General features: G+C 41.9%; 1 protein-coding gene and 1 long non-coding RNA gene across 3 annotated transcripts in view; one reads left to right on the top strand and one right to left on the bottom strand.

Moving 5' to 3' along the window:
• SPAG6 (sperm associated antigen 6) overlaps positions 1–15,164 on the top strand; it is a 49,721-nt gene extending 34,557 nt beyond the window's left edge. For both annotated transcript variants that reach the window (XM_081834664.1, XM_081834663.1), the window contains 4 exons: positions 1,628–1,819; positions 7,682–7,798; positions 10,539–10,684; positions 14,382–15,164. In XM_081834664.1, coding sequence (XP_081690790.1) covers positions 1,628–1,819; positions 7,682–7,798; positions 10,539–10,684; positions 14,382–14,448 — 522 coding nt within the window. In that variant the 3' untranslated portion in view covers positions 14,449–15,164. The remainder of the gene's footprint in view (positions 1–1,627; positions 1,820–7,681; positions 7,799–10,538; positions 10,685–14,381) is intronic.
• A 377-nt stretch (positions 15,165–15,541) lies between these two features.
• LOC309326162 overlaps positions 15,542–26,563 on the bottom strand; it is a 31,538-nt gene continuing 20,516 nt past the window's right edge. Inside the window, exons 3-4 of the long non-coding RNA XR_014150209.1 lie at positions 18,107–18,268; positions 15,542–15,760 (exon numbers count right to left, since the gene is read on the bottom strand). This is a non-coding gene — a long non-coding RNA (uncharacterized lncRNA). The remainder of the gene's footprint in view (positions 15,761–18,106; positions 18,269–26,563) is intronic.

The following is a 26,563-nucleotide window of genomic DNA, read 5'->3' as shown; positions in this document are numbered from 1 at the left end:
TCTCCCTGCATGTGTGTTCGAGAGTGTGTGTGTGTGTGTCCGTGTTAAATCAGTGCCTACATTTGGCTGGATTGTGCCTTTGTTTATTTAATAACTTCCATAATTCTTTTTAAAAATACCATAGAGATAATGGTGTTCAGAGTTATTTGGGGAGCATTAAAGAAATCAGAAAGAAATTCATTGTTAAAAATGTCATTGAAATATGATAACCATGTCCACTTAAAGGTAGGGTGTTTGTGTTTCTAAAGCAAAAAAATCACTTGAATGTATTAATTTGTGTTCCATAACCAGAGTTATGCTCTTACTCATTGTGCCTGGAATGCAGTGGAATAGCAGGGCCTTGGGTTTTGTTTTTTGTTTTAAGAAAGGTTATGGATTAGTTTGCTAGCACAGTCTTGCATTTTCATGAGATGCTAATTGAGTTGTTTTTCCAAATGGTAGAAACAAAATTGGCAATTGGCTTCTTAGAATAAATATTTGATGTCTCACTTTAAATTTCTTCAAAATAAGAATGCATAAAACAAACGTGTACCTGCTTTGCTCCTGCTGTGGTACATTTAAAGTCTGTGTGGTGGTGGTGGTGGGGAATTAAACGCTGCAAAAAAGTGAAACACATTTATGCTCTGTTCCATCATGAAATGACTTGCAGTTTTGAACCCTTGTGAATGCTCTTCTATTTTGGTTTTCCTGCATTGCTTTATTTGAAATGGCTAGACTGCTAAGCAAGCTTTTGTGTCTGAGATGAGGGTTGCTAGATAACCTGACAGTGTGGAAGAAAATGTAATATTTCACTGCGTTGTGAGCAATATAGGTATTGATGCTATTGTGTCTCCCTGTCCCTTAAAAAAATGTATCAAATGGTTCCTGGTGGATAGTAGAACGTATTGATGCTTTTTTTAAAAAACACACCAAAGTGTTCTAATTATGAAATTGTCAGGACTAAAAGCCAACCTGACTGATGAAAGTTCCAATATACATCTGTAAGAGTCAACGCTCACATTAATAATAACTTGTTAGCTGTGTTTAACGGCATTGTGTGGAGCAAATGAAGAAAAGCAAGTAAAAAGGACCTAAATATCTAAACGATTCCTGCTTGGAGTGGTGGAAGAAACCACCCTGCTCCCTCCAAGCATCATGGCTGTCCCCCATCCATTCATTTATGTGAGGCTTGTGTGGCAGCCTCGTGCAAGTCTTACTGAAATGAACGGAGGGGGCACAGAGGCAGTGCTTGGTTGCTTTCCAGGAAACCTGGGAAAGAAACCTGAAACCCTGGAATTTCAGTGCCTGATAAAAGCGCCAGCTTTGCTTTCTGCTTTCTGCCTGAACTGTGGCACCTGCTCCCTGAATCCTTTGGAAAGCAATAAACGTGTCAGCTCTAACAGCCCTTATCTCGGAGAAATTTGCAGATTTAATATTCTTCTGATGCTTAAATATGTAGCGTTCAGGAGTAATCCTTGCAGACGGTGCAAGTGACAGAGGCATCATAGGTGCTTTGAGTTGAGAATGTATAAATACAGAGAAAGGGAGAAGCTTTTTATTCTATCCCCTCCCTCCCCAGCAATCTTTGCAAGGTTCTCCAAACCCAGCCTGGATTCATAGTGTTTTGTGCTTTTGATTAATACCACAGGGGGTTCCACAGCTGGCAGTGTGCTTGTCAGAAGAGCCAGAAGATCATATTAAGGCAGCAGCTGCCTGGTCTTTGGGACAGATTGGGAGACACACTCCGGAACATGCCCGTGCTGTTGCAGTAGCAAATGTCTTGCCTGTGCTGCTTTCCCTGTATATGTCAACTGAAAGTTCAGAAGATCTTCAAGTCAAAGTAAGTAGATTTGCCTGACACTTTGAGACAGGGTGGGCTAGAAAACAAATAACGTTCGATTATGGGTTAGCAACCAGTTTGGTGCTAAGGTAATAAGTATTAGATTTCCGGGAATGGGTGGCAATTTGCTCACCCTGCCTAGGAATATATAGTAAGCCAGATGGCTGCTCTAAATTGCATAGATCCATTAGCACAATTTATCATTTTATCAAACTACAATTGGTGGATGTGCCAGGCTGTTTTAAAGGTACAATATTCTCATTTAGAGACCTTCTGCTTCAACCATCCCATCCCTATAGGCTGTGATTCAAGCTACATATGTGAAAGCAAGTATCACTATGAAATAGGAACCTGCCGTAGTTACAGCAAGTAACTAGTTTATTTGCTCATCTGGCCCAGTATTGTCTGTTGTGATTGGCAGCTTCTCCCTAGGGTCTTAGGCAAGCATCACCTGCTACCTTATCCTTTTAACTAGGGATGCTGGAGTCAGGTGCTCTTCTACTGAGTTGCAGTCCCACCCACTCAGTGGGACATGGCCAATTTATACATTAGTGCATCAGTGGAAGAGCCACTTCCCCATGGCTGCTTCCCATGCAACTTTAGTATCAATGGGCCACATAATGTAGTTCTTTTGACATGAGCATATCCTAGACCTCCAAAGGTGGTGTTTGCATGTAAAAGAAAACACATTGTTTGGTTCAACCATCTTGTTCCTCTGTTGGTGTGCACTATATATGCCTTAGAATGAGGTGGTAAGAGTCCTGAGGTGTTAGAGTAGATTACCACTTCAGACTATGTGAAAACAAAACTCCTTGCAGATGGAAAACTAGTGTACCAGGAAGAAAACTTCAGCTGTGCTTGCTTTCTGCTTGAAAGTGATTTATTTTAAACTTAAGAAAATAGTATTTCAGAGAACATTCAGAAATGTCTCCCCCCCCCCACCTGTAATCTGAAATGGTACAGTCCATTCTGTTCCATCAGGATTCCACCACCTTCCTTCTGCTTTGCGCATAGGCCAGGACATTGCCAGAGAAGCACAGGGTGAAGCTATATGGAAGTGGCTCCCCCCAGTGTTTCAGTAACATATCAATTGGGCCTTACCTCCAAGAAAAAAAACATAGTTAAGATCAGAGCGTTCCTATTTACTGTTTCTGCTGTACAGGATATGACATAATATTGTCTGAGTCATGGAAAGTTTTGGGGCCTCTCTAGGTTTTTGCTTCCTTTTGAGGATAGCAGCTGGAGTGTAAAGTGTAAATCAACTTGCTTAGAAGTGTGCAGGCTGGGGAGTGACACATGGAAAGTAACAAAGAGCATAAGTTGCACTCTCATGCAGGAAACATTTGGAGCCACACAAGCAAGAGTCCACCAATCTATTCTCCTCCTCTCTCCTGTTTCTCTCTTCTTGGCTCTGCCTTTCTTAAGCTCCATTTGCTACTGTAGTTTGTGCACACATACCTTCCCAGATGGTCAGCCATCCAAGGAGCTACAAATCATGCCTCTCTGAAACCAGGAGTCATAATTCATTCCAAACATAGGAGAACCACATGAGGGGAAATCTCTTATTACAACAAGGGCTTCCTGGATTTTCTTGGCCTTTTCCACAGCTGGGGTTATGGCATGGGATAAACCTGTGCAGAGCGCAGCTTCTAGCTGCTTTTTTGGGTAGCTGCCTGTCAGTTGTGGTAGCTGATTATTTATATTCATTTTATTTCAGCTTTTTATATACTACATAATCACTGAAGTTTCTAAGTGGTGTTTATAAAATGGAAAAAAAAACCTTACAGTGACTAGAATAAATTGAAATTAATTAGAAAAAGATGAAACTTCCTTAAAATGCCTGCTGGAATAGAAAGGTCTGTTTCAAGCATCTGATCTCAGCTGGGAGGGAGTTCCACAGAATCAGGCCCATAATACTGAATGCATGCTTTCTAGTGGACACAAGCCATGAATGTGAACCACTAACAAGAGCCTTCACTGATTATCTCAGTGACTGGGCAGGGATATAAGGAACCAGGTGTTCCTTAAGGCATCCGAGACTCAAGTTGTTAAGACCCTTGTAAATTAATATGGGACCCTTGAACTTGGCCTGGTAACATATGGGCAGCTAGTGTTAGCTTTTACACTCTGGAATTAGGTGTTAGTAGTAGTATCTCCTCACCAGCAGCCTATCCACAGCATTTTGCACTAGCTGGAGCTCCCAGACTATGACCCAAGGATAGCCTACATAGAGTTCATTGCAATAATCAAGTCTTGAGGTTACATGACTCACTGTGCCCAGCCCATCACTGTTGCAGCATTCACCACTGCAGGGGGCAGTGGAGGAGGAGGGGTCAGTGCCACCTGTCCATGCTGACTGCTGGAATCTGTACAGATCAGGGCCGTTCATTTTTCTCAGGAGCTTCTTGGTGACCAAGTAAGCATCATATCATCCACAGGGTAGAGGGGACTAACCCAGGCCTTGATGCATTTACATGCTTAGGTAATTTGAAAGTTCTCCGCACCCTAATCCATATGTAAGCTCGTTTACAAGCTGTGATTCTACGCTGCACTGTGCACATGAGACTGGATGCTAGTCTGTTTACTGCAAGGGAAATCATTTGCAACGCTGGGTGTTGTCCATGCCTATTTCCTGTAGCAGGTTGGTGTCAGCTATTGGCACTGCTGCATCAGCACTGGAGCAACACATTCTTGCCAGTGTTTTGCAACTTAAAAAAAGAAGAAGATATATGTTTATAACATGTCAGCTCCCATACCAAGGACCTGAGTCCTCTTCCCGCACCCCTACTTTATCACTGGAAAAGGCTCTCCTCCACCTACCGCATGCTGTGTTCGTTTACTTTGTCGTAGCCTGTCTTATAAATAAGCCAAGGATGTGTTTGCTTAAAGAAAATTGTAACTCTGTTACAATATGCCAGAAGTTCAAAATATGTGTCAGCAGCTGCAGTATGTGAAATGGCAGGCTGTGCCCAGCACAGTGCCTTTCCATTTGTGAAAGGTGTGGATGCATTTCACGGATCTCAGAAGCCAGTCAGTATTGAGGCCCTGGCACACTGGGAGAGGACATCAACCCCCCACCCCCACCCTGCCCCAGTACTGCAATCCTGATGAATAAAACCCTCCCCTGAAGCTACTATTGCACCTGGGAGGATGAAGTTGCCACTGGTGTCAAAGGCCGCTTCGGAAATCGCCTTATGCCTGGACAGACCCTTTCTCCCTCTGGCCCGCTATTGCTTATTCTGACTAACAGCAGTCTTCACGGATCAAGCAGAAAACTTTCCCACCACCTTCTACATGACCTAATAATAATAATTATTATATATATATGGGCGGCTTACAACAGAATATTAAAATACAATAGTCTATTAAACATTAAAAGCTTCCCTGAAAACATTCATTATTTAATCTGTAACCTTCTGCATGCCAAGTATGAGCTATGGACCCACCCCTCTTGCACCGAATAGCAGCTTAAGGAGGGATTTTAATCAGAACTGCAAGACTTGGGTGGGGGCAGAGTTAACATCTCATTCCTCCATGCCACTGTTCAGATCCTGATTGGGTGCACGGTTGGCTGCAATGCTATTTAGTTTTTTTTTAAAAAAAAATTATAAATCTATATATCTGTGTTTCACATTTATCTAGTTTGGCGCTTGGTGATCATGCACATGCTTAGAATGATAGTTGGATGGTCATTCAGTGCTGACTGGCACTGCCAACTTTTGATTTCAGAAATGCTTGTTTGAGTTTATGGGTGGAGACTGGTAGAATCTGATAGGCACTAGAGATGCATCCAGCCATCACTCTCAGAAATTCTAAGTTCCCACAGATCCTCGGGAAGGAGTCAAACGCTGTAGAATGACACCCCTAGAAACTCACACTAACTTTTAAGTTGAAAATAGCAACAAGGACTAGAAAACAGGAGGTATTCCTGATAATTTGTGGGAATTTGAGCCTATACAGATGTCTACTGCAATAGGCAGAGAGGGGATACAGAGAGAGGGGTTAGGTAGGTGGGTCTATCCTGATAACATTGGTTAAAGCCTCTCTGACAAATTGGTGCAGCAAGGCTGGGAGAGGCAAATGGGAGAAGAGTGATGTCACTCGGTCTCAATGTTGCATATGATGCTGCTTGAACTGTTGTGGCACAAGGATATATGAACATATGGAATTGCCTTACACTGAGCAAGACCATTAGTCTATCTAGTGCAGGACTGTCTACTCTGACCAGTAGCGGCTACCTAGGGATTGGTCTGTGTGGTGCAGTGGGTCAGTGCATCTGGCTGTTAACCAGAAGGTTAGTGGTTTGAACCCACCCAGGGACAGCTGTGGACAGGATTCCTGCATTGCAGGGCGTTGGACTAGATGACCCTCGGGGTCCCTTCCAACTCTGTAATTCTGTGATTCTATTATTGAACCCTGAACCTTATATTTGTGTGTGCGTGCTCTTATTATGGCCAACCTACAGCACTCCTCCAGACATTTAAAATTATGGTTTGGATTGGCTGCCTGTTTCCTTGATGTCCTTGATATATCTGAATTCATGTTTTTCAATTCAAATACAGCGTTCTGGTTTAATTGAATGGTGAATGTTAGTTAACCACACAAAGGGCTTAAACACCCAGCCATGGGTAGCTCGGTTGTGTCTGCCTTTAAAACTCCAAGAATGGGAAGCTGGATACAAGCTGTTAGTTATTGTAGCATTTTAATCTACTTGCAACCTTAGTACAGAGGGATAGAATATCATGTCATTATCTAATTACATTTGAGGTTAGTAGAGCCTCAGGTAGTCACAAGGGAGAGACAGGTATCCCTGCAGGATACAGAAGATCCATTTTGGACTACAGAAATGCATACTGAATGTGTGGAGTCGCAGGAGACAAAGTACATGTTAGGTCAGCTGCTCTCAACCTTTTTGCTGACTCCAGACCACTTGAAAATTGCTAGGGGTCTCAGCAGGCCACTTAATACATTTTTTTCCACTGAAACCATTGTCAAAAGCAGCACCAAATTATGAAAATCACAGGTGCCAGGCTGCTGAGACTGGCCCCTTTAATTTGCAGATTTCTAGGGAGGAAATGCACCATCACTGCATTATGAAAACTGTAGGCCTTAGATCAGAGCCTTATTAGTCTGTCCAATAAATACATCTCTGATCAAAACAGCCTTGTTCATCAGAAAAAAAACCAAATTGTGCTGGGTTAAGCACAAGTATTTTTCATTTGTTCTCTAACCTTTCCATGGATCACCTGATCGGAGCTTGCAGACTATCAGTGATCCATGAACCAGACTTTGAGAATTTCAGAGTTAGGTCATATCTGCATCAGACAACTTTTATAATATTGGAGCTGGCGAATGCCAATGAAGTCCTTGCCTCATGCCATGCCGAGTCAAGATCCATTTGAATAAACCTGTAGGCTGTACGTTACACTAAACGGTACCTGTTTTACACAACATGTTTTACACATCATGGCCTTTCATTTCAGTTGGTGCCTTGACTTCCTCCTCCATTTCCATTGGGGCTGCAATACTTAACACCCACAATCTGACACAAGTTGAAAGATACACATGTTTAAATCTCATTGATTTCATTGGGATATAACAGAACACAGAACAGTTCACTAGGTTGTGGCTTTTTTTAAAAAAAAAAGTGTGCACCTGCTTATTTATAAACTTACTGCCTTCCAAAATAAATCAGACTTGATGCACAAGAAACATTTTCAAGATTCCTGGATCTAGAAAGGATACTTAAAGTTTATTCATTATAGAAATAACAAAACGCTGGGTTTTCCCAAGCAGACTTGGTAACTTCTTGATGATGATTGTCAGCCAATGCCTTACTGAAAACGTTTTGTGTTTTGATAGACTAAGAAAGCTTTGAAGAACATCCTGCAGAAGTGCACTCACCTGCCAGCACTTGAACCCTTATTGCATGATGCTCCTCCAAACATCCTGAAGCACATAGTCGGCCAGTTCAGTAAGGTAAATGAGCATTTGCTTACACTTCTTAAAGGCTCCATCCATGTCCAACATTTCTAAAACCAATCTGGGTAGCTTGATTAGCACTCTCAGGGCCAAGGGCAGCTGTTGCGCACAGAAAACAACAACAGTGGCATAGGTTGGTCTTAACACTTGGGGAATAAAGACCATTCTGTGCTGCTGCTTTCTTTCTGTGTTGGGATGCCTGTTACAGCTGCTTTTGGTCTTGTTCTTGTGCATCTGTGCAGGCAGCTGTACCTGAATCCAGTTCTGGAGTGTTTTGTTGAGGACACTTGAAATCACTTGCTGGGAACAGCCAAGAGTGCAGCAGGAAAAAGGCTTTGCTCTGTAGAACAAGCCAAGGGAAGAAGGGAAAATACCCTTGCTATATTTGCTGGCCTGTCTAATCCATAGGCTTCATACTGCCTGCCAGGTGCAAGGGGCAGTGCTTGCATGAACCTGCCTCTCAGGCCCATGCTCACATAACCAGTAGTGTAGTGGCAAATTCAGAAGTGCAGGGCCTCTTCATAATAGTCTCAGCCATGGCCTCTCACAGCTCCACCTGCTCCCTTCTAAGATTGTGCAGTAATCTTGTAAAATAATAACTAGGGATGTATTCTGACTCCCCTCCTTTCACTCTGATTGGCTCCAGTCAGCACAAAGAATGGGAAGATTTCTCAGTGGCTAAAAAGCTCCCCTTTCATGCCAATAGGATGCTAGAGACAGGGATCCTGCTGCAGAACTAGTTACGTGTCTTTGACCCCCTGCAACCACAGACCACTGCATCTCTGCATAACTCCTGAGTCCCTGACAACCAATGTCCCCTCTTCTTTAACATGTTTTTTAATATGACACTCCATGGTTTTATGCCTCAGATGGAATGAAAAGTCAATGTTTTTCTAGAATAAACTGAAGTTAGGAAATGCAGGAAACAAGAAATCCAGCCACAATATATTTTGTTAGTTGTCTCTGCAAACCTCAAGCCAATAAATGTATAAGAAAAGGGGCTCCCTTCATCAGTTTTTGGAACTCTAACAGAATTCAGCCCTATATATCTTACTGCAATAAACTGCCTGCTTATATTAATAATGCAGTAACTTTTCAGGGCTATTGTTCAAAAACGTATTGTCTACTATGTTTTACCCTTCCTATTTTTATTATTATTAAAAATGTAAAAGAAAGAAATCAAGCCGCTTTTCTTTGTTCTTCTTGCCATTTTTAAAGAAATGAGGGCAAGATTTCCACTTGAGACTGCTTAACGCAAATAGAGCTCTGAGCGCTTATCCACACTTCCTCTTGTCCTTTTCCCCAGAGAAAACTACTCTTTAGCGCTCAATCGGCGCAAACGGCAATTGAGGTTTCCCCTGGATTGACATGTGTTCTGATCTATTGCTAAAGAGTGGGCTTTCCCTTGGAAAGGAGTGGGGCAAGGGGAAAACCACTCGGACCTGTGCTTTCTCACTGCAGCACACAAGTGGAAGTATAGATGAGCCCTGAGTCTTGCAAAAAAAGGGGGGGCAGAGGGAATTACTTGAAAATTTAAATAGAGGCAATCCCTGCACTGGAAACAGCACACTTATTAGAGTCCAGTGGAGCCCTGTTTCGTTGTTTACCATATCACTCTTGTTTTAAGGGCCACCCTTTATTTTGAGAGCTGCCCCCTCCCAACCCCTATGTAGTCCCTTGCTCTCTGCTATGTGGCAAGGATGCTTTTGGGGGGAAGCAGGGCCAAAAGAACTCTGGCATACATTCCCTGCCACATCCCATTCTATACTGCAGCTTACCCTTAGTAACCTCAGCTGAATCTGTCTCTCGGTTGAGTGGTACATGTTGGTGTCAATACTCAGTGGACCTTAAACTATTAAAAATAATCACAAAGGCGAAGGTGAAATAAAAGGATATCCTTTGTTCTTTAAAGATTTTATTAGGAGGGTTACGGCATGGATCAGATCAAGAGGAAAAGCTAGTATAAATGCATGCTAAGCAGAACAAAACAGTTTGAGTTTAGAGAAGCTTCTACTGAAATGATGGGTTGTATTGCTGCTAAGGACAGTAAGATCCTGATATGGGCTTTCTGTCCAGAGCAGCCTTCCCCAGTCCGATGCTTCCAGATGTTGTTGGACTCCAACTCTCATCAGTAGCAGCCAACATAGTGAACTGCCAGAGATAGGAGTTTTAGAGTACTGGAAAACATCTGGACAGCACTAGGTTGGGGAAGGCTAGTCAAGAGAATGTCAAGTTTAGAAAACAGAATATTTTGTATCCGACTAGGAAATTTTTTATCTGCAAAGCTAAAGTTGCCTTTGCACCTTCTTCCTGCTATTAATGTGCACATAGGATCAGGATTGCTAATGTGGAACAGGAAGCAGAAGAGAGGCATTTGTAATTCAGATGTGCATGCTGACCACTGTAGGTTTTGCAGTCGTGTACAAATCAATTTGAGCAAAAACTGCTTTAAGCCTGCTGCTTGTTAATGAAAGTGCCCTGAGCAAGTGTGAGTCTGCAGTTCTTCTTCACTCTCTGGGCACAGTCCAGTGGTATGTTTTTCTGCACAAGTGCCATTGCTATTGTTCCCTTTCCCTCCTCCGTTTTGTCTCAGCAAGGCTTGCAGAGGAAAACGTTCTGTTAGATTGTGCTCTTGGTGTCCTTCAATTTTGCTTTCAATATTAAAACTTCACAGGAGACAATAACCTTTGGAAAGAAATGCTGAATTTCTTACTATTATATGCTTCATTTTAAATAGGTTCTGCCCCATGATTCCAAAGCACGGCGCCTTTTTGTAACGAGTGGAGGCCTTAAAAAGGTTCAGGAGATAAAAGCAGAGGCTGGGTCACTTCTTCAAGAGTATATCTACACAATTAACAATTGTTATCCAGAGGAAATAGTCAGGTAAGGGTGGGAAACGATGCTGTAGTTTCATTTATGACATATGATAGTGAGGGAAGTTCCCAAAGCAATTTGTGATGTGGGCTGCGTTGGGATGGGCTGCTCAGATGGTAAAAAGGGTTTTAACAGAATCAACTCCTGAGTACACAAAGGTACTTGATTATATCTAGAAGTCTTATTAGATGGCCTGAAGTCTTTGGACCCAATATTCAGGATGCACGTTCACAAAGTAGGCAGTAACACCACTTTCTGAACAGTGTCCATCCACCACACCACAAAGGGCTGGATAGCCAATTCCTGCAGAGAGAGGGTAGCTTTTGACACTAATGAAAATGTGAGGAATGGACTCCAGTTGCAAATCCACTCAGAGGAGACGGAATAGCCCTCCAGGATTTTAGATTTGCTAGGCTACGGATTGCATGTAGTGTCTGGCTGTCAATGTGATTTTATCCTGTCCACAAAAGAAAATTGAGAGGAGTAGGATGTAAGGGACATGGCTGTAGCCCGTTCCTCTTAGTTTCTGGACTTTCGTAGCCTCCAAATTTCCTGCCTGTCTGAGTCATAAGCTCCTAAAGTGGAACGGACCCATCATGCTCCCATAGTCCCTCCTCCAGGAACGCCTAATTGAATGGGTTCCCAATCAGCTCTGTGCTAACAAAGAGGGAAGAAGTTGGCCATCCCTATGCCAGGCCATTGCTCCTTCCAGATTGTTAAGATGCCATGTGATTGCACTCCCTCTGCTGGTCATCTGCATTTTCCAGAGCATTCTGTAACTTAGTCCTGTTGGAGCTGGGAAAGTTTCACCTGCAAACTGAATAAAATTAAATGACCTGGAATTTCCCCATAAAAGAAAATTCCTTCGATGGTTCAGTGTCTTAAACTTCTGTCACCAAACCGGAGCACATCATTAAGTGGATGTCAGAGATTTTATTATGCTGGCCTGGTAGGCAGATGTGCTAGAGGTATGTGCGGCCTTCCAGATGTTGCTGAACTGCAACTCAGAACATCCCTGACCATTGGCCAAGCTGGCTGGGGATGATGGGAGTCCAGCAATACCTTGAGGGTCATAGGTTTCCCCACCCTTGTGCTAGATCAGGGGTAGGATGCGGCCCAATTGCCTTCTCAATCCGGCCCATGGCCCGTCTGGGAATCAGTGTGTTTTTACATGAGTAGAATGTGTGCTTTTATTTAGAATGCATCTCTGAGTTATTTGTGGGGCATAGGAATTTGTTTACTTCCACCCCCCCAAAAAATATAGTCCAGCCCACCACATGCTCTGAGGGACAGTGGACCAGCCCATGGCTGAAAAAGGTTGCTGACCCCTGTGCTAGATCAATGTGACAGTCTATTTTAATCTTGTGTTCAAGATTTAAGATGTGCAATATTAACTGGCAGGGGGAGGTTAAGCACATAGTCTGAGCCCATGACTTTTTAGTCTGAAGTAATCCTGTTGGTTTCAGTGGGATTTACTCCCAAGAAAGTGTGCATAGAATTGTAGTTTCATTGAGAGAACACCATCAATTTGCTAGCAGAAAGAGGGAAATTATGCAAACTCTCTGTTTACATAGCACTCAGACATTGTTAATGTATTAGTGTTCTCTGTTACTCAAAGGTTTGCATACTCCCACACCAACAGATGTTGGTCCACTGAAATATCATCTTGTTTATTTTATATTTCCACTTCCTTGCAGTTTCACCTAGAGAAGTTAAGGCTATTGTTCATTTTTGCATTCATAAATTATTTACTCTTTGTCTAGAAAAGGCAACAGTAGTGCCATTTGAAACATTAAGAAACTAGCTTCTGTCCTGCTTCTAGCTTTGCAGTTTCTTACTGTCTGTTGATTTTTGTTTTGTCTTAAATGCCACACACTGCTTTTAAATCTGACCTTTGTGCTGGGATCTAAGGGAAGCTGGGACACATTTTTATACTTTGATTGCATGCCCAAGAGGGAATCGTTAGACAGCAGTAAATTCCTCCAAGTAAAATCTTTAAGGGATCCAAACAACATTAAGCAAATTCTCCAGAGGGAAGCCTTTGGATGCTTGTGTTTTTCTTTGTCATCGCTAAGCAAAGCTGTAATAGAGCAGAGGGTACAATTTCAGGTTTCAGTGAGAATGGAGGAAAGCAAGATTCACAGCAAGGGTCAAAGGCCTCTTTCTGGATAGAAAGAGCGAATGACAAACATTTTTTTTAAAAATGGTGTGAATACTATGTATGCCTCATAATTACCTCAGATATATTGTAAACTACCCTGTGATCCTTGGATGGAGGGCAGTACAGTGGTACCCTGGGTTACATACGCTTCAGGTTACACACTCCACTAACCCAGAAATAGTACCTCGGGTTAAGAACTTTGCTTCAGGATGAGAACAGAAATCGTGCTCCAGCGGCGCGGCGGCAGCAGGAGGCCCCATTAGCTAAAGTGGTGCTTCAGGTTAAGAACAGTTTCAGGTTAAGAACGGACCTCTGGAACGAATTAAGTATTTAACTCGAGGTACCACTGTATAGTATTCTTATTATTTATTATTAGTGATGATCCTGAAGACTCACATTTGTCCTCTTCAAATGGTGAAGGGGAATGTGTAATTCTTTTTCTTGACATATTATACCAGGACAAGCAGAGTTGGGCCAGTGGAGGGAGGGATTCAGATACATAGTGACCAGCGTAAAATGTCTTTAGAACTAATCAACCCCTGCACAGGCCCAAACACATGGTTCCATTTCCTAGGCAGTAACATCAAATTGCAAATGACTAGGACCATAATACACAGCACAGAAGATGTGGAAGGTTAAAAAACAACAACATAGGCTGCAATCCTAATCCCACTTCCTTGAGGATAAATTCCATTGAATAAGTAGTTGTTAGGATTGTGTTGCAAATTCTCTTGAACTCAGTGGGACTTACTTCTGAGTGGACATGTATAGACTTGTCTTGTTAATATCTAGAGGACATCTAATCCATTCTGCAATATAAAGTTACAAGGTTTGAGCAGTGGTGGACCTAATTTTTTGGGGGGCCCTGAAGCTTGAACTGTTATGGGGGGGGGAGGCCTTCACAGCCAGCAAAAACGTTTTTTACTTTGGAAAAAAGGTGGGTAATGAGGGGAACATGATAGCAGTACTGTATATGACATGCTGTATGACGTGGTGAAACTGGACAGAGAGATGTTTCTCACCCTCTTGCATAATACTTAAAGCCAGAGTCATCCAATGAAACTGAGTGGTGGGAGCTTCAAGGCAGAGAAAAGTCCTTGTTGACGTACCACATGGAGTCCAGCTCTCTCACCCTATGTTTGGAGGAATCTCCTAAGATGGTTCTTCCCATTTACAGTTTTTATAAGTAGTTGTTTTGATTTTTAAAAAAATAAAAAATGGGTGCCCCTAATATATTGGCCCACAAATTATTATTTTAAAATGTTCTAGCTAATAGAGCTAACCAATTACCTAATTAACTAAAGACTGATGCCCTAATAGTTGCATACTTGCTTAAGATGAAATCCTAACTCTTTGATTTATTCCTCATAAACATACTGGTATGTATCATGTGTCATCTTTGGCCATGACCCAGCACAGAGTGATATGCACTTAATCCCACTGATTTCTTTCAGCAGGTTTAAGTATGCGTAATTCTGTGTTCAATGGTAGTTTGGTATTTAGCATGTTGAGTTTTTAATCAAGGCACCCTTGTTTCTCTTTCAGATATTATTCCCCTGGATATTCTGAAGCACTTCTGGAAAGGGTAGAAAATTATCAGCCAGTTCTATAAACCCTTCATCATTGGTGATAGAGCATTCCTCACCCCCCTATTTCCAATCTGTATTTTTGAGTGGCAATTGAACATATTTCTAGTCTGGGAGATATTTAACTTTCTATATTCTTCTGTTCCCAATCAATTATGACAACAGGAAGGCATACCCTTTCCATCTTTAATCTACACTTGGTTTTCTGGAAACCTTACCTAAGAACAAAGACTTTTACACACCTGTGTTAAGAGGCCTGCATTTCTCAGAAGTCACTGAGGACCTGAAGGGGCCAGTGCTCTTCCCGGATATACCTGTGGTCTTCAGAGCAGTTTGTCCAATCAGGTCCTTAAGACAAAGAATAGAATGAGAGGATTACAGCCTCATCCAGTAAGCACTGGACCAGCATAGCCTTTGTTCATTTCAGCAGAGAGGTGCAGATTGAGATTACCCAGTCCAAGTAGGAATTGTCTTCAAATGAACAAACAAGTGGCAAACTACTTCCTCACCCCACTTCTTCACTGACCCCGTACCACCTCCACATAAGTACTCTTTCCAGGGCACCTTGAAGAACCAAGGTGCAACTGGTAAATTGATGGGTATTTCACCTCCCCCCCCTCAAAAAAAGATGCAGTTTTTGTCTCTGTAAACTTTTAGGAGTGGATTTCCAAAGAACTGTGATTTGGGTAACAAAGTGTTTGAAAGGATAGGTGGTGAGTGATTAAAGGGAAACTGAAAATAAGCATGGCATTGAATTTTACTTGAAAACTGATCAACTCCGGAAAGAGAGAATATTTAAAATAATATTTAAAAATTGCACCTTGGCAGCTTTCCACATACTCAAAATGATAGCACTGGATACTAACAAATAAAAACTACATACTAATTCAAACAGAATGTATTTGACAATTTCCTTCAGCCAACATGCAGTTTTTTGCTTTGGTGCCTGTCTTGCCACTGCACAGAAGCTACAAAGCTAACATAACAAACACCCTTAAATTCTTGTCTGTCTTCTGGGCTAGTGCAGACTACAACAGTTGGTTCAGTTAGCCACTCTTAGCCTTAAGCAATGAAAAGCACCCCAAGAGGAAAAGTCTTGTGTTACTTCTGAAAGATGTTCAGTGATAAGGTGGTGTCATGAGCACCAAGACTGCTCTTTTATGATGTTTGTCACTGACCTCAGCCTTAAATATCTCGTGATCAAGAGGAGTGAGGTTTACTTTTGTCGATCATAATTTTGATTATCGCCTCCACCAACCACCTTCTTCCTTTTGGGTTCCAGCAATTGCACTCCATCCTATAAAATCTTGGTAAGCTGGTATGACCTGGAAGGCTGGGCTGTTGGGGAAAAGGTGGGAACTCTTAATTCATTCCAGAAAGTGTTGTTGTTTTTTAATGCCACCTTCTTCAGCATTTTCTTTCTTTGGTCCCCTCCTCAAGATGCCTTTCTTACATAATTTGGAGAAGATAACTAGACCAAACCATACACCACCAGTAGCAATCCTGTGCCTCAGCTAGTTCAGGGCACTTGAGCCTGAGTAAGACTGGCCATCCTGTTGGAGGGGCCAAAGAAATGAACATGATCAGCACATCAGTTGGTCAACTCTCATCATCCTCGATCATTGGCTATGCTGGCTGGGACGGATTCTGGTTCATATTTTAATGTGATTTCCATTGAAATAACTGGTACTTAATGCATTTTTGCACAACCAGCTGGGCATGAGATAGTGGGGAAATGCTTGCCTATACAGAGACTTACATACCCATAAAGAACTGGTTGTGTGCATTTGCTGCCACAGGCAGATTTGACTTTTTAGCATGTCACTTGAAATGTGTCTAGTTGTGATAGCACATGAAAGCCAGCTCTCGTGTATTAGATTAGATTGGTTCATTTGCAAACTAACAGTATGAAAGTAATACAGAGTAGTATCAATAGAGTTAACTCAGACCTAAATAAACTTCAACATAAACTTAAAATGCTGAATTTCCCTGGCAGTTCACAACACATCCCTTTAAAAAGGAAAAAATAATAATCCTTTTTAAGCAAATATTAGAATGAAATAGTAAAATAAAATGGGATGTAGATCTTGTGTATGACTATGGATGCACACATCCTGCCTGTCAAATTTATATGCAAATAAGACAGGAATTTAGATCATAATACATCACTTAACATTCTCATCAAGAAGCTAATGCACCTTTTAAAATAATGTAAAATACTTATAGCCAATCATTTCTTTAATCAGTACAAAGATTCATGTGTCTAGTATCTGGTGTGTGTGTTTTAAAAAAAGACTTTCAATTGGCTCCAAAGCTTATGGCAGCTGTACAGTTTTTTATTTGGCTTGCACATTTTGAAAGCGTTCTCAAGAAAATCCAGCAGGAATCCAAGTGACACTGCCAGTGTTCACTCTATTGTATAAAAATTAATAGTTCCTTGTTTTCCCCCCTTTCCTTTTAAACAATACATAAATAATATCGTCACTGGCAAAAAGAAGCCACATGCTGGAGCCAGCCCTATAATTTGGGTTAGTGTGAATACCAATTAGACTATTACTGTTGCACAGTATTTGGGCATGTTTAACAAAAGATTAAATTAAAGGATATATAAGGAACAGAAAACATGTTTCGGAGAAGAGGATGAACCTGATTCTTTGTGCTGGCTGATGATTCGGAGCCTCCTTGTGTCAGCCTAGCCTTGCCTTATTTTAAACTAGCATATATTGCCAGATCTTTCTGGTTCTTAGCCAGTTTGGTCAGTATAAAGGACCACAGAGGGACATGGCAAAGATTTGTTATAGCCCAGGATGGACATTTATCATCCCTCCACCTGCCTCCCAACATGCTGACCTAACTGATCATGATAGCATCCTCACTGTTGTTTCAACATGCTAAAATCTGGAATTTAGAAAGGTCAAACCCAGTCCCAGTGCCAATGTACTATATGTCAATAACTCATTTAATCAAAGAAGCTCTATAACATTAAAAAATCACAATGCTTGTTGATTTTTCATCACTGGAAAAAAAAAGATTGTGTGTTTTTGTTTATTGTGTGTTTGTTTATTGCTTTTGCACCTTCTTCAGGGCAAGGTATGCCAGGGCAAACTATGACAGCTATTAAGCTCAATTTAAACCCTTACATGACTTAGGACCCAAGTATCAGTTGGACTGCTGTCATGGACTGGCTGGATGCAGCTGCGTGGTGGGAGACAGCAGCTGGGGAACCCCCAAGGAAACCCCCAAGGGAAGAAGGCTGAGAGCCAGAGGGTTGGTGGTGGGACGATGATGAGTGATCAGAGGGAGCAGACTGGGAGAGGTAATCAGAGGGAGCAGCCGCTGAAGAGGTAACAAGGTTTAGTGAGCAGGAAGAGGCTGTGGCAGAAAGCAATCCAGAGGCAGAATGGAGGCAGGCTCAAGAATCCAGGGAGTCTTCCCCCCCCCTTCTGTTGTGGTGGCCAGCTCCCCTACCCCCAGTCTGGAACACAGAGAAATGAAAAGAGCTGAGCTGAGATTGGTTGTGCACAGACGTAGTTTGCGATAGCTTGGGAAGAGCAGGAGCCTTAGTGAGTGGTGGGAAGGTGTGAACCTTTCAGCTCTCACAACTGCCTTATTGGAGAAGACCTGCTGGCATCACTAGGCCTGCACTGTTCTGTTTTCTTTGAATACAAAGTTAACTGCACTTACACTGTGTTTTTCTATTGCTGACGTACGCTTGATTCCTGCTCCTGACAATGCGCCCATCCACAGAGATTGTCCTCGGAAGTCCTTTCTTCAGCTGCCCCTGCTGTCTGCGGTATGGCAGGTGGCGACTGAAGACTGCCCTTCTTCATCAGTTGTTGAATTGCCCTATAACAAACCAGAGCTCAATAGATAGCCAATGCCATCTAACGTCTCACAAACTTTGTGCAAACAAATCAGGATGAATTCTGAACAAACTGGAAGCAACCTTTGTTTAAAACTCCATGGAACTGCGGTTGTTGCTGTTTCAGTAAACACATTTTAAGAGTGGGGAATTTGTGCATGGAGGTGGCCTGTTTTCACTCTATGGATGTCAGAAAAGCTGTGAAATAATTAGGAATGTGGGGGATAAATATGTAAGTTGGACATTGTCTCGTCAGTGAGGCCAAAGACTGCTGGACAGAAAGCAATCTGGTGAATTGCTTTGCTAAATAGTACCTATGACCAGACACTTCTAATTAGTTTACAGGTTTTTAAAAGGCTGATTCATTGGTAAGGTAGCTTTTGTATGTAATAACATAATGCTGCATAATTGTTTGCTGGATTACGCTCTCCCCAAACCCACATCCTAACAAATTTAAATTCCTGTGGACTTGATAGTGTTGAGTCTTTTGTAATTTTGAAAGATGGAAAAGCTAAGGATGTTCCTATCCTCACAGCACCTGTGTTGTATTTTTTAAACCTTAAAAAAATGTAATCCAAAACAGCATGAATCAGTTTGAGTTGAGCAGGCTAAAATCCATTATTGGCTTGCACAGTGATGTTTACGCTAACCATACAAGAGAAAACTACGGAGACCTCAAATTCCCCTTCCACATCTCTTTAGCTGTACAAATACAACTGAGTTGTCAACAGGAATGTCAACATTCTGGAATACTTACACTGCAATCACCTGTATTATTCATGGACAAGTAAAATGCAGATTGCAACGAATGTCACAACATACTGCTTTTATTATATAGTACTATGTTTGCTTCTTCAGCACAACCACTTAGTACACCATTACTGGATGTCAATAAGTATATTGCCTTCCTTTTTGTTTGATGATCCTTTCCATTTGACTTGGGGCCAGCTACACATTAAGTTAAACACATTCTTTAAAGTATATGTAGACAACTTAATTTTATAAAATGCATCTGCAGAGGCACCCAATCTAGCAAGGTCTATGAAGACAAAAGGTAAAGCAAACCATCCAAAGTATGAAGATCTACTAAAGAGGAATATATTACAGGTTAACAGTATGAGCTCTTTGCACAACTTTTGCGTAAAGTATATGCAATGCAGTGGTTAAATTGCTCATGAGGAACAAAAACAACCATTGTTAGCGGCACATCTTTGTTTCTTCAACAGCAGCAACTAATATATAAAATGGACAATGCATCCCTGACTATTTTACAGTAAAAGTTGGTAACCTGACTGTTTAAACATGGTTTGGACATGCTATTTTTAAAAAGAATGAGATTTCTAAGCTGGAACAGAACAGAATATAAAAGTCAGCTCAGTGGCAAAGTTGTTGCTTCTCCCCACATAAAATATTTTGGACTCTTTGAGACTGGCCCAAACTGTGGAAGCCCCCAGCTGCTACCATCACAGAATTTATCTTCCCTCACGTTGACCCTGTTTTCTGTCCCCTGGCATTAGTAGTTATTCTGGCTTCATTTCTCCCCTTATTTATCATTTTGCTATATCATACTTTGCTCCTGATTTTGGTTTAGAAGAATTGCTGTGAGATTTGCATTAGGCAAGGATTAAGTAAAGGTGGATAGGTGGTGACTGTACTATTGTAAACCGTAGTGCTGTTAGGATACAACTTTGAGGTCTAGAGTCCCACTCAGCCAAAGAGCAGGTGTGTCTACAAATGCAGAGTGGGCACAGCACATATTGAACTAAGAGAAGTACAGTGGTACCTCTAGTTACGGACTTAATTCGTTCCGGAGGTCCGTTCTTAACCTGAAACTGTTCTTAACTAGAGGCGTGCTTTTGCTAATGGGGCCTCTTGCTGACGCTGCACCGCCGGCACACGATTTCCATTCTCATCCTGGTTCTAAACTTGAGGTAACTCTTCCAGGTTAGCAGAGTTTGTAAACCTGAAGCGTTTGTAACCTGAGGCTTTTGTAACTCGAGGTGTTCGGTGTTCCATTGCGCCAGAAGCGGCTTAGTCATGCTGGCCACATGACCCGGAAAAACTGCAGACAAACGCTGGCTCCCTCGGCCTGTAAAGCGAGATGAGCACCGCGACCGCAGAGTCATCTGCGACTGCACTTAACTGTCAGGGGTCCTTTACCTTTTACCTTTATTCCCTCCACAGAGTTACAATTCTCAGAGTGGTTTAACAATTTATCCCTCTTCCCAAGGAATTCTGGGTATCGTAGTTCCGTTAGGGGAACAAGAATCTCCTAACAACTCTCAGCACACTTCTTGGGGGGAAAGCTATGACTTTGGTATGATACTGCTCTAGATGGATGGCTGAATCTGCCAGTTTTGGTTTATTTCTGCTACTCATTCTTTCCATCCTTAAGTTCAATTGGCACATGTTTTGCACTTTTAAAAAAAACACACAACAATTTCTCAGCATTTCAGTGCATGTTTCTCCTTGTATTTATGTAGACTTATACGTAATTTTACCTAAGATAAATTTTAAAAGCATATTAGGCAAATGTTTAAGTTTTGCCAATATATGCATTTTAATGCACACTTTCCCCTAATATGTACATGCTTGTATACATGTTTTGGGTTGAATAACTGCATTACAAGATTCAGAGAAGTGTGAGTTTCAGAGGACAGCTGCTTTTCAGTTCACATGTTTGCTTTGAGAAGTGCAGATTAGAATTTCCCCCACTATATTCACTATACAGTGGTACCTTGGGTTACATATGCTTCAGGTTACATACGCTTCAGGTTACAGACTCCGCTAACCCAGAAATAGTGCTTCAGGTTAAGAACTTTGCTTCAGGATGAGAACAGAAATCGTGCTCTGGCGGCGCGACAGCAGCAGGAGGCCCCATTAGCTAAAGTGGTGCTTCAGGTTAAGAACAGTTTCAGGTTAAGAACGGACCTCTGGAACGAATTAAGTACTTAACCCGAGGTGCCACTGTATATTTAAATGTAAAAGACTTTTTTTTTTGCTTGTTTGCAAAAGATGCCAAAACAAAAAGGGGAAGAGATATGCTCTGCTGTGCTGCATGGCAGAGTGAAAGTCTACATATTTATTTTCCTTGCAACTCTATTCTGGCCACCAGATTGCTTGATGTTTGCTGTACACAAAGAGCAGAACATGTGCTTCTCATCTGTATGACCATCTTGGGAAAGGCCAAGGAAATTATAAATATCTCCCACTGTACTGTTCTCACTTTTCAAAGCAAGGCGAGCCTGCAGAGAGATTGTGTTTCAAACTGAAACTCACTTTTAAAAGAATCAAGAAAAACACAAGCTGCTCTGCCTGGACCAACAATATCTCACAACCTGATTAACTATGCTTCCACAACCCCCAACATTGTAACATGCTTATTCTCATACTGCCAAGGGACCCCAAACACCACCACACCATTGCCAAAGGCTCCGTTCTCTCAGTTCCAGTGGTGGCTGGTGAGACCAGTAGGGCAGAAGGCAAGGAGGTTGGTGCCAAAGCCAGTGACAGGTGCAAACAGCTACTTACACTTTTGTCCTCCAAAACCACTTTGGTTGAGTTGTATAGGGGCTAAGGAAGATGACGCTGACAGCCAGTGCCATCCCCTGGACTGGTTGGCGGTAAGAAGGCAGGCAGGTGTGGACTGCCTGAAGGCAGAATGAGGTTGGGCGTGTGTGCCCCATTTGCCCTAACGAAGCAGCCTTCACTGGCTACTAACAGCCTGCCCTCCACTGATTTAAAACCCAAGAGAGGGTGTTTGGCTAAAGGAATGCTGGGGAAACACAAATGTCCCAGGCAGCAGCCCTGTTCAGGCATTCACTCCATAAGTTCTCAAGAAGTTCAGGATAGTATGCACCAGTAGTGGGGAGTGTGTTGGGAAGAGGGAGGAAAAAAAACACCAGCAATTTCTATCTGGCCCATCTATGCTTCCCTATCTCCAGACGCAGGCACTTCCCTCTCCCATTGCTCTCACTACAGCTGCATCCTCCACTTGTATCACTACTGCTTCGTTCCCAGCAGCTTGAAAAGGGCTGAAGTTGAGTTGCAGGCCTCAGCTCATTACGTAGGCCCAAAGTGGACAAAGTAGGAGAAGTCTTCCCTCTGGTTCTCCCTGTATGATGCCGCCACCCAAGCTTGGTTGTAGAAGCATTACACCTAGCCTAGTCTGCCCAACAACAAGGCAGACCAGACGCAGGTATGTTATTGTCAGGAGTCTGGCTGGCTCCCCCATTTCCCAGCAGTGTGGTGCACAAACAGGCTTCTACCCAATGCTGGGAAATGCCCTGAGTATTTGAAATGCTCACTCCTGAACCAGCGTAGCAGATAATATGCTAATGTTCACTAATTCCTAGACAACCTGCTACAGATGAGAAATTATGCTAATTAAGGATTATCTTTTTTGTTGTTGCCTTTTTCCATTTAATATTCAGATTCTAGGAATATATATCTATATACCATATCTATAGATATATCTCACTTTTTTACTTGCTAGCAGGGTAGCCATATGCCCTACTTTAAGGGGAGGGGAGTCCTTAGTACAGCGGTACCTCGGGTTACATATGCTTCAGGTTACATACACTTCAGGTTACAGACTCTGCTAACCCAGAAATAGTACCTCGGGTTAAGAACTTTGCTTCAGGATGAGAACAGAAATCGTGCTCCGGTAGCGCGGCAGCAGCAGGAGGCCCCATTAGCTAAAGTGGTGCTTCAGGTTAAGGACAGTTTCAGGTTAAGAATGGACCTCCAGAATGAATTAAGTACTTAACCCGAGGTACCACTGTATGAAGTTCTCCTCTATAGTCTGTATCTATAGGTATTAAGCAAACTCATGTTCTTGGGTCTGTTAATCCCAGGGATCTCTCATAAAAAGGTGAGGCAATTCAACAGATAAAACTTCATTAATACCCGAATACTAGTAGCTTCAAATGTTGTGGGAACACCTGTAATTAAGTATACAGTATGAACAAACAAGGGTCACTAAGAGTTCCTTATAATTGCTACCCAAAGGGAAATAGATTTGCAGAGGTAGTTCCCAAGGCAAGTAAGTTCTTATACCATAATGGGAGTAATTTGAGCAAGAAATTCTACTGAGTTTGATAAAGCAACATAAGATATGGCACACAATTGTGTTTTGAAACACAAAATGGAATTGGTTTATGAGTATTTGCATTGCTTCATTAACATGCTTGCCTATTAATGTACTCAACAATATGGCATTAAACCTCCTTTTCAAAAGCATTTATATTTTTAGAACCTTGTTAGCACCACAAAGTGACAGGCTGTGAGTACTATTCTCTCTATGTAGACATTTTGGAGATAATGAAGGAAGTTGCAAAAATATTTTGAAAACGTTCAATAGTAACTAAGTTACTATGATAAAACTTGGCTTTTGTTTTCTGGAGGAATGAAGGGCTTCTGTTTTCAAAATAATCAGAGTAATACTGAGGTCAAGAAGCTTAGTCTTTTAAAGAAAAATAACATTTAAATAATTATGTTTACAATAGGAAAAAAACTTATTTGCAAAACTTAGTCACCAGTCTTACTGCCGCATTCTGTATATTTGGCAACTACTATTTTAAAACAAGGACAGCTTGTAATATTCCTTCAGTTAAATAATTGGCTGAAATATTTCAAATCCAGGTTTTGTTTCAACTCCTTCAGCTGACACAATTGTGGAGTTTTACTTGATTAAGTCAATGACTTATTAATGGCCAACGTATGGCTTTTGGTTCAAAAACCTACATGTCAGCCTACAGGAAATTAAAATACAATATAAAATAGACAACATGTCAATTAAAAAAAACCACACATCAAGCCTACAAAACAGAGACCAGCTTATTGTATATTATTAATTACTGTTATGTATAAAGGATTGATGCTTTTGAATTATGGTGCTGGAGGAGACTCTTGAGAGTCCCATGGACTGCAAGAAGTTCAAACCTCTCCATTCTGTCACTGGAAGGACAGATCGTGAAGCTGAGGCTCCAATACTTTGGCCACCTCATGAGAAGAGAAGACTCCCTGGAAAAGACCCTGATGTTGGGAAAGATGGAGGGCACAAGGAGAAGGGAACAACAGAGGACGAGATGGATGGACAGTGTTCTCGAAGCTACAAACATGAGTCTGACCAAACTGTGGGAGGCGGTGGAAGACAGGTGTGCCTGGCGTGCTCTGGTCCATGGGGTCACGAAGAGTTGGACACGACTGAATGACTAAACAAGCAACATAAAGGATTGGATTTAACATTCCTGTGAACAGAACTCCACTCATGGGATGCTTCTGCACTAGAAAGGATGTGTGTGGAGAAAAGACAACTTTGACATATCTCCTGCCTACCCCCCACAGCCCATTGCCAGCCATTAAAAGCTGCTCTTGAAAAAAAGGAGAACCGGAACATTTGTAGTTTAAAAAAGTAATGGCTTTTTATCCTTAAACTACGGGGCATGCAATGATCATAGCCAAAGAAGTATAACGGCAAGTGCAAATGGCACTGAGAGTGCAATTGTGTATAGCCACCATTATAGAATCGTGAGCATAAATCATCATAAATGAGCAATAAATATAATCTCTGGAGGGGCTCTTATTCAGACTGGGTGTTATATTAAAACAGGCACACATAAAGGGGGCAAGGTATGGTAGATTAGCAGCCATTTGGCCTAGTATAACTTCAGACAGGTAGAAAACATAATTAAAAGAAAAGCTTTTTATCACGGCTCACGTGTTTGTATGGATGCAATGAAACTGAGCAGGTGGAAGCTTATGTTACATGTTTGCACTGGGCCTGGTGGGTGGGGGGGAATGATGCTTGGGTCCTGCTACTAGCACGCAGAACCTGGAAGGTTACATGGGGAGGATTATAGATCTCAGGTGAGAAAAGGTTCCCTGGCCCTGCTTTAGAGATACAGTGGTACATTGGTTCTCAAACACCTTGGTACTCAAACAGCAAAAATTCGAAAGTAAGTGCTCCAGTTTTTGAATGTTTTTTGGAAGCCGAATGTCCGATGCGGCTGTCGGCTATTTTTCCCGGGGCACCTGCACCAATCAAAAGCTGTGCCTTGGTTTTCGAACATTTTGGAAGTCAAATGGACTTCCAGAACGGATTAAGTTTGGTGCTTTTGTTTTTGCTATTTTGCCTTTTTGTCTTTGAGGCTTTTTCGGTTAATTTGTTTTTGTGACTGTGTGGAACCTAGTTCAGTTACTTACTGATTGTGTGACTGCAGAAATGGATAGAAGCCCTCCATCCAAACAATGACTCTCATCAGTGCGGGTAAGATTTTTTTAATTTTTTTTTATCATCTACAATACTGTATTATTTCATATAGTACAGTACATTGATTATTGCTTTCATTTTATGGATAAATGGTCTCATTAGATAGTAAAATTCATGTTAAATTGCTGTTTTAGGTGTTGTTTTTAAAAGTCTGGAACAGATTAATCCATTTTGCATTACTTTCTATGGCATGCCTTGGTTTTGGAACGCTTTGGTTTTGGAACGGACTTCCGGAATGGATTCAGTTTGAGAACCAAGGTACCACTGTATACAGGCTAAGCCACCTCTTACAAATCAGCTGTATTTGTACCTAACTGTACTTCTCTCTTGCCAGGATTAAGTTCTAGTTTAAGTTTCCCCAAAGGTGAATGCCATGCCAGGGGTGCCATATAAAGAGAGCCGGGCGTAATCAGTGCCCCTCGCTTTTCCAGAATACAAGATTGCTTCTCCAGATGACAACCACCGATATCTCCAGTTATCGATTGGTTCACTCCATTATTATGTCTCTGCATGACTAAAAGAACAGCACTTGCAAAGTTTTTGCCAGGGACGACTTTTATTTATATAAAAACATGAGCTACCTTGGGTATCTTGCTCTGGGGTCCTAGCAATAAGGAGGACACACAGCTAGTGTTGCTGGATATGCAGCGAAAACTCAGAGGTAATGCGAGTCGGCAGCAAGGTAACCCATAGCTACCCGCCAAACGCTGAGCAATATTCTTATTAATCTTTTCATGCTTTGCCGTGGGCCCCTTCAAGGGGTGTCTGGTTTCACAGTGTGGCAGAGCAGTGGGAGCCGATAAACTGCACACTTCTTTCTCCCAGAGCCACCGCAGAAAAGAAACGCGAAAGGCCACTGAATCATGTTACTGGATGGTTTTGCAGAATAGGACTGAGGAACATTGTTCCTTCGAGCTCCAAGCTCTCTCCATTATCAGGCCTTATAGAAATAGATATTTGCAAAGGCAGCCAAGCACACTCTTCATTTTTTAAAGGAGAGAAGGCA

The sequence above is a fragment of the Podarcis erhardii genome, assembly GCF_964252035.2.
Source record: "Podarcis erhardii genome assembly, chromosome: 12".
In the NCBI taxonomy this organism is placed as follows: Eukaryota; Metazoa; Chordata; class Lepidosauria; order Squamata; family Lacertidae; genus Podarcis; species Podarcis erhardii.
Note: the sequence above shows the minus strand (reverse complement) of the source record. Positions and strands in the feature narration are given on the sequence as shown.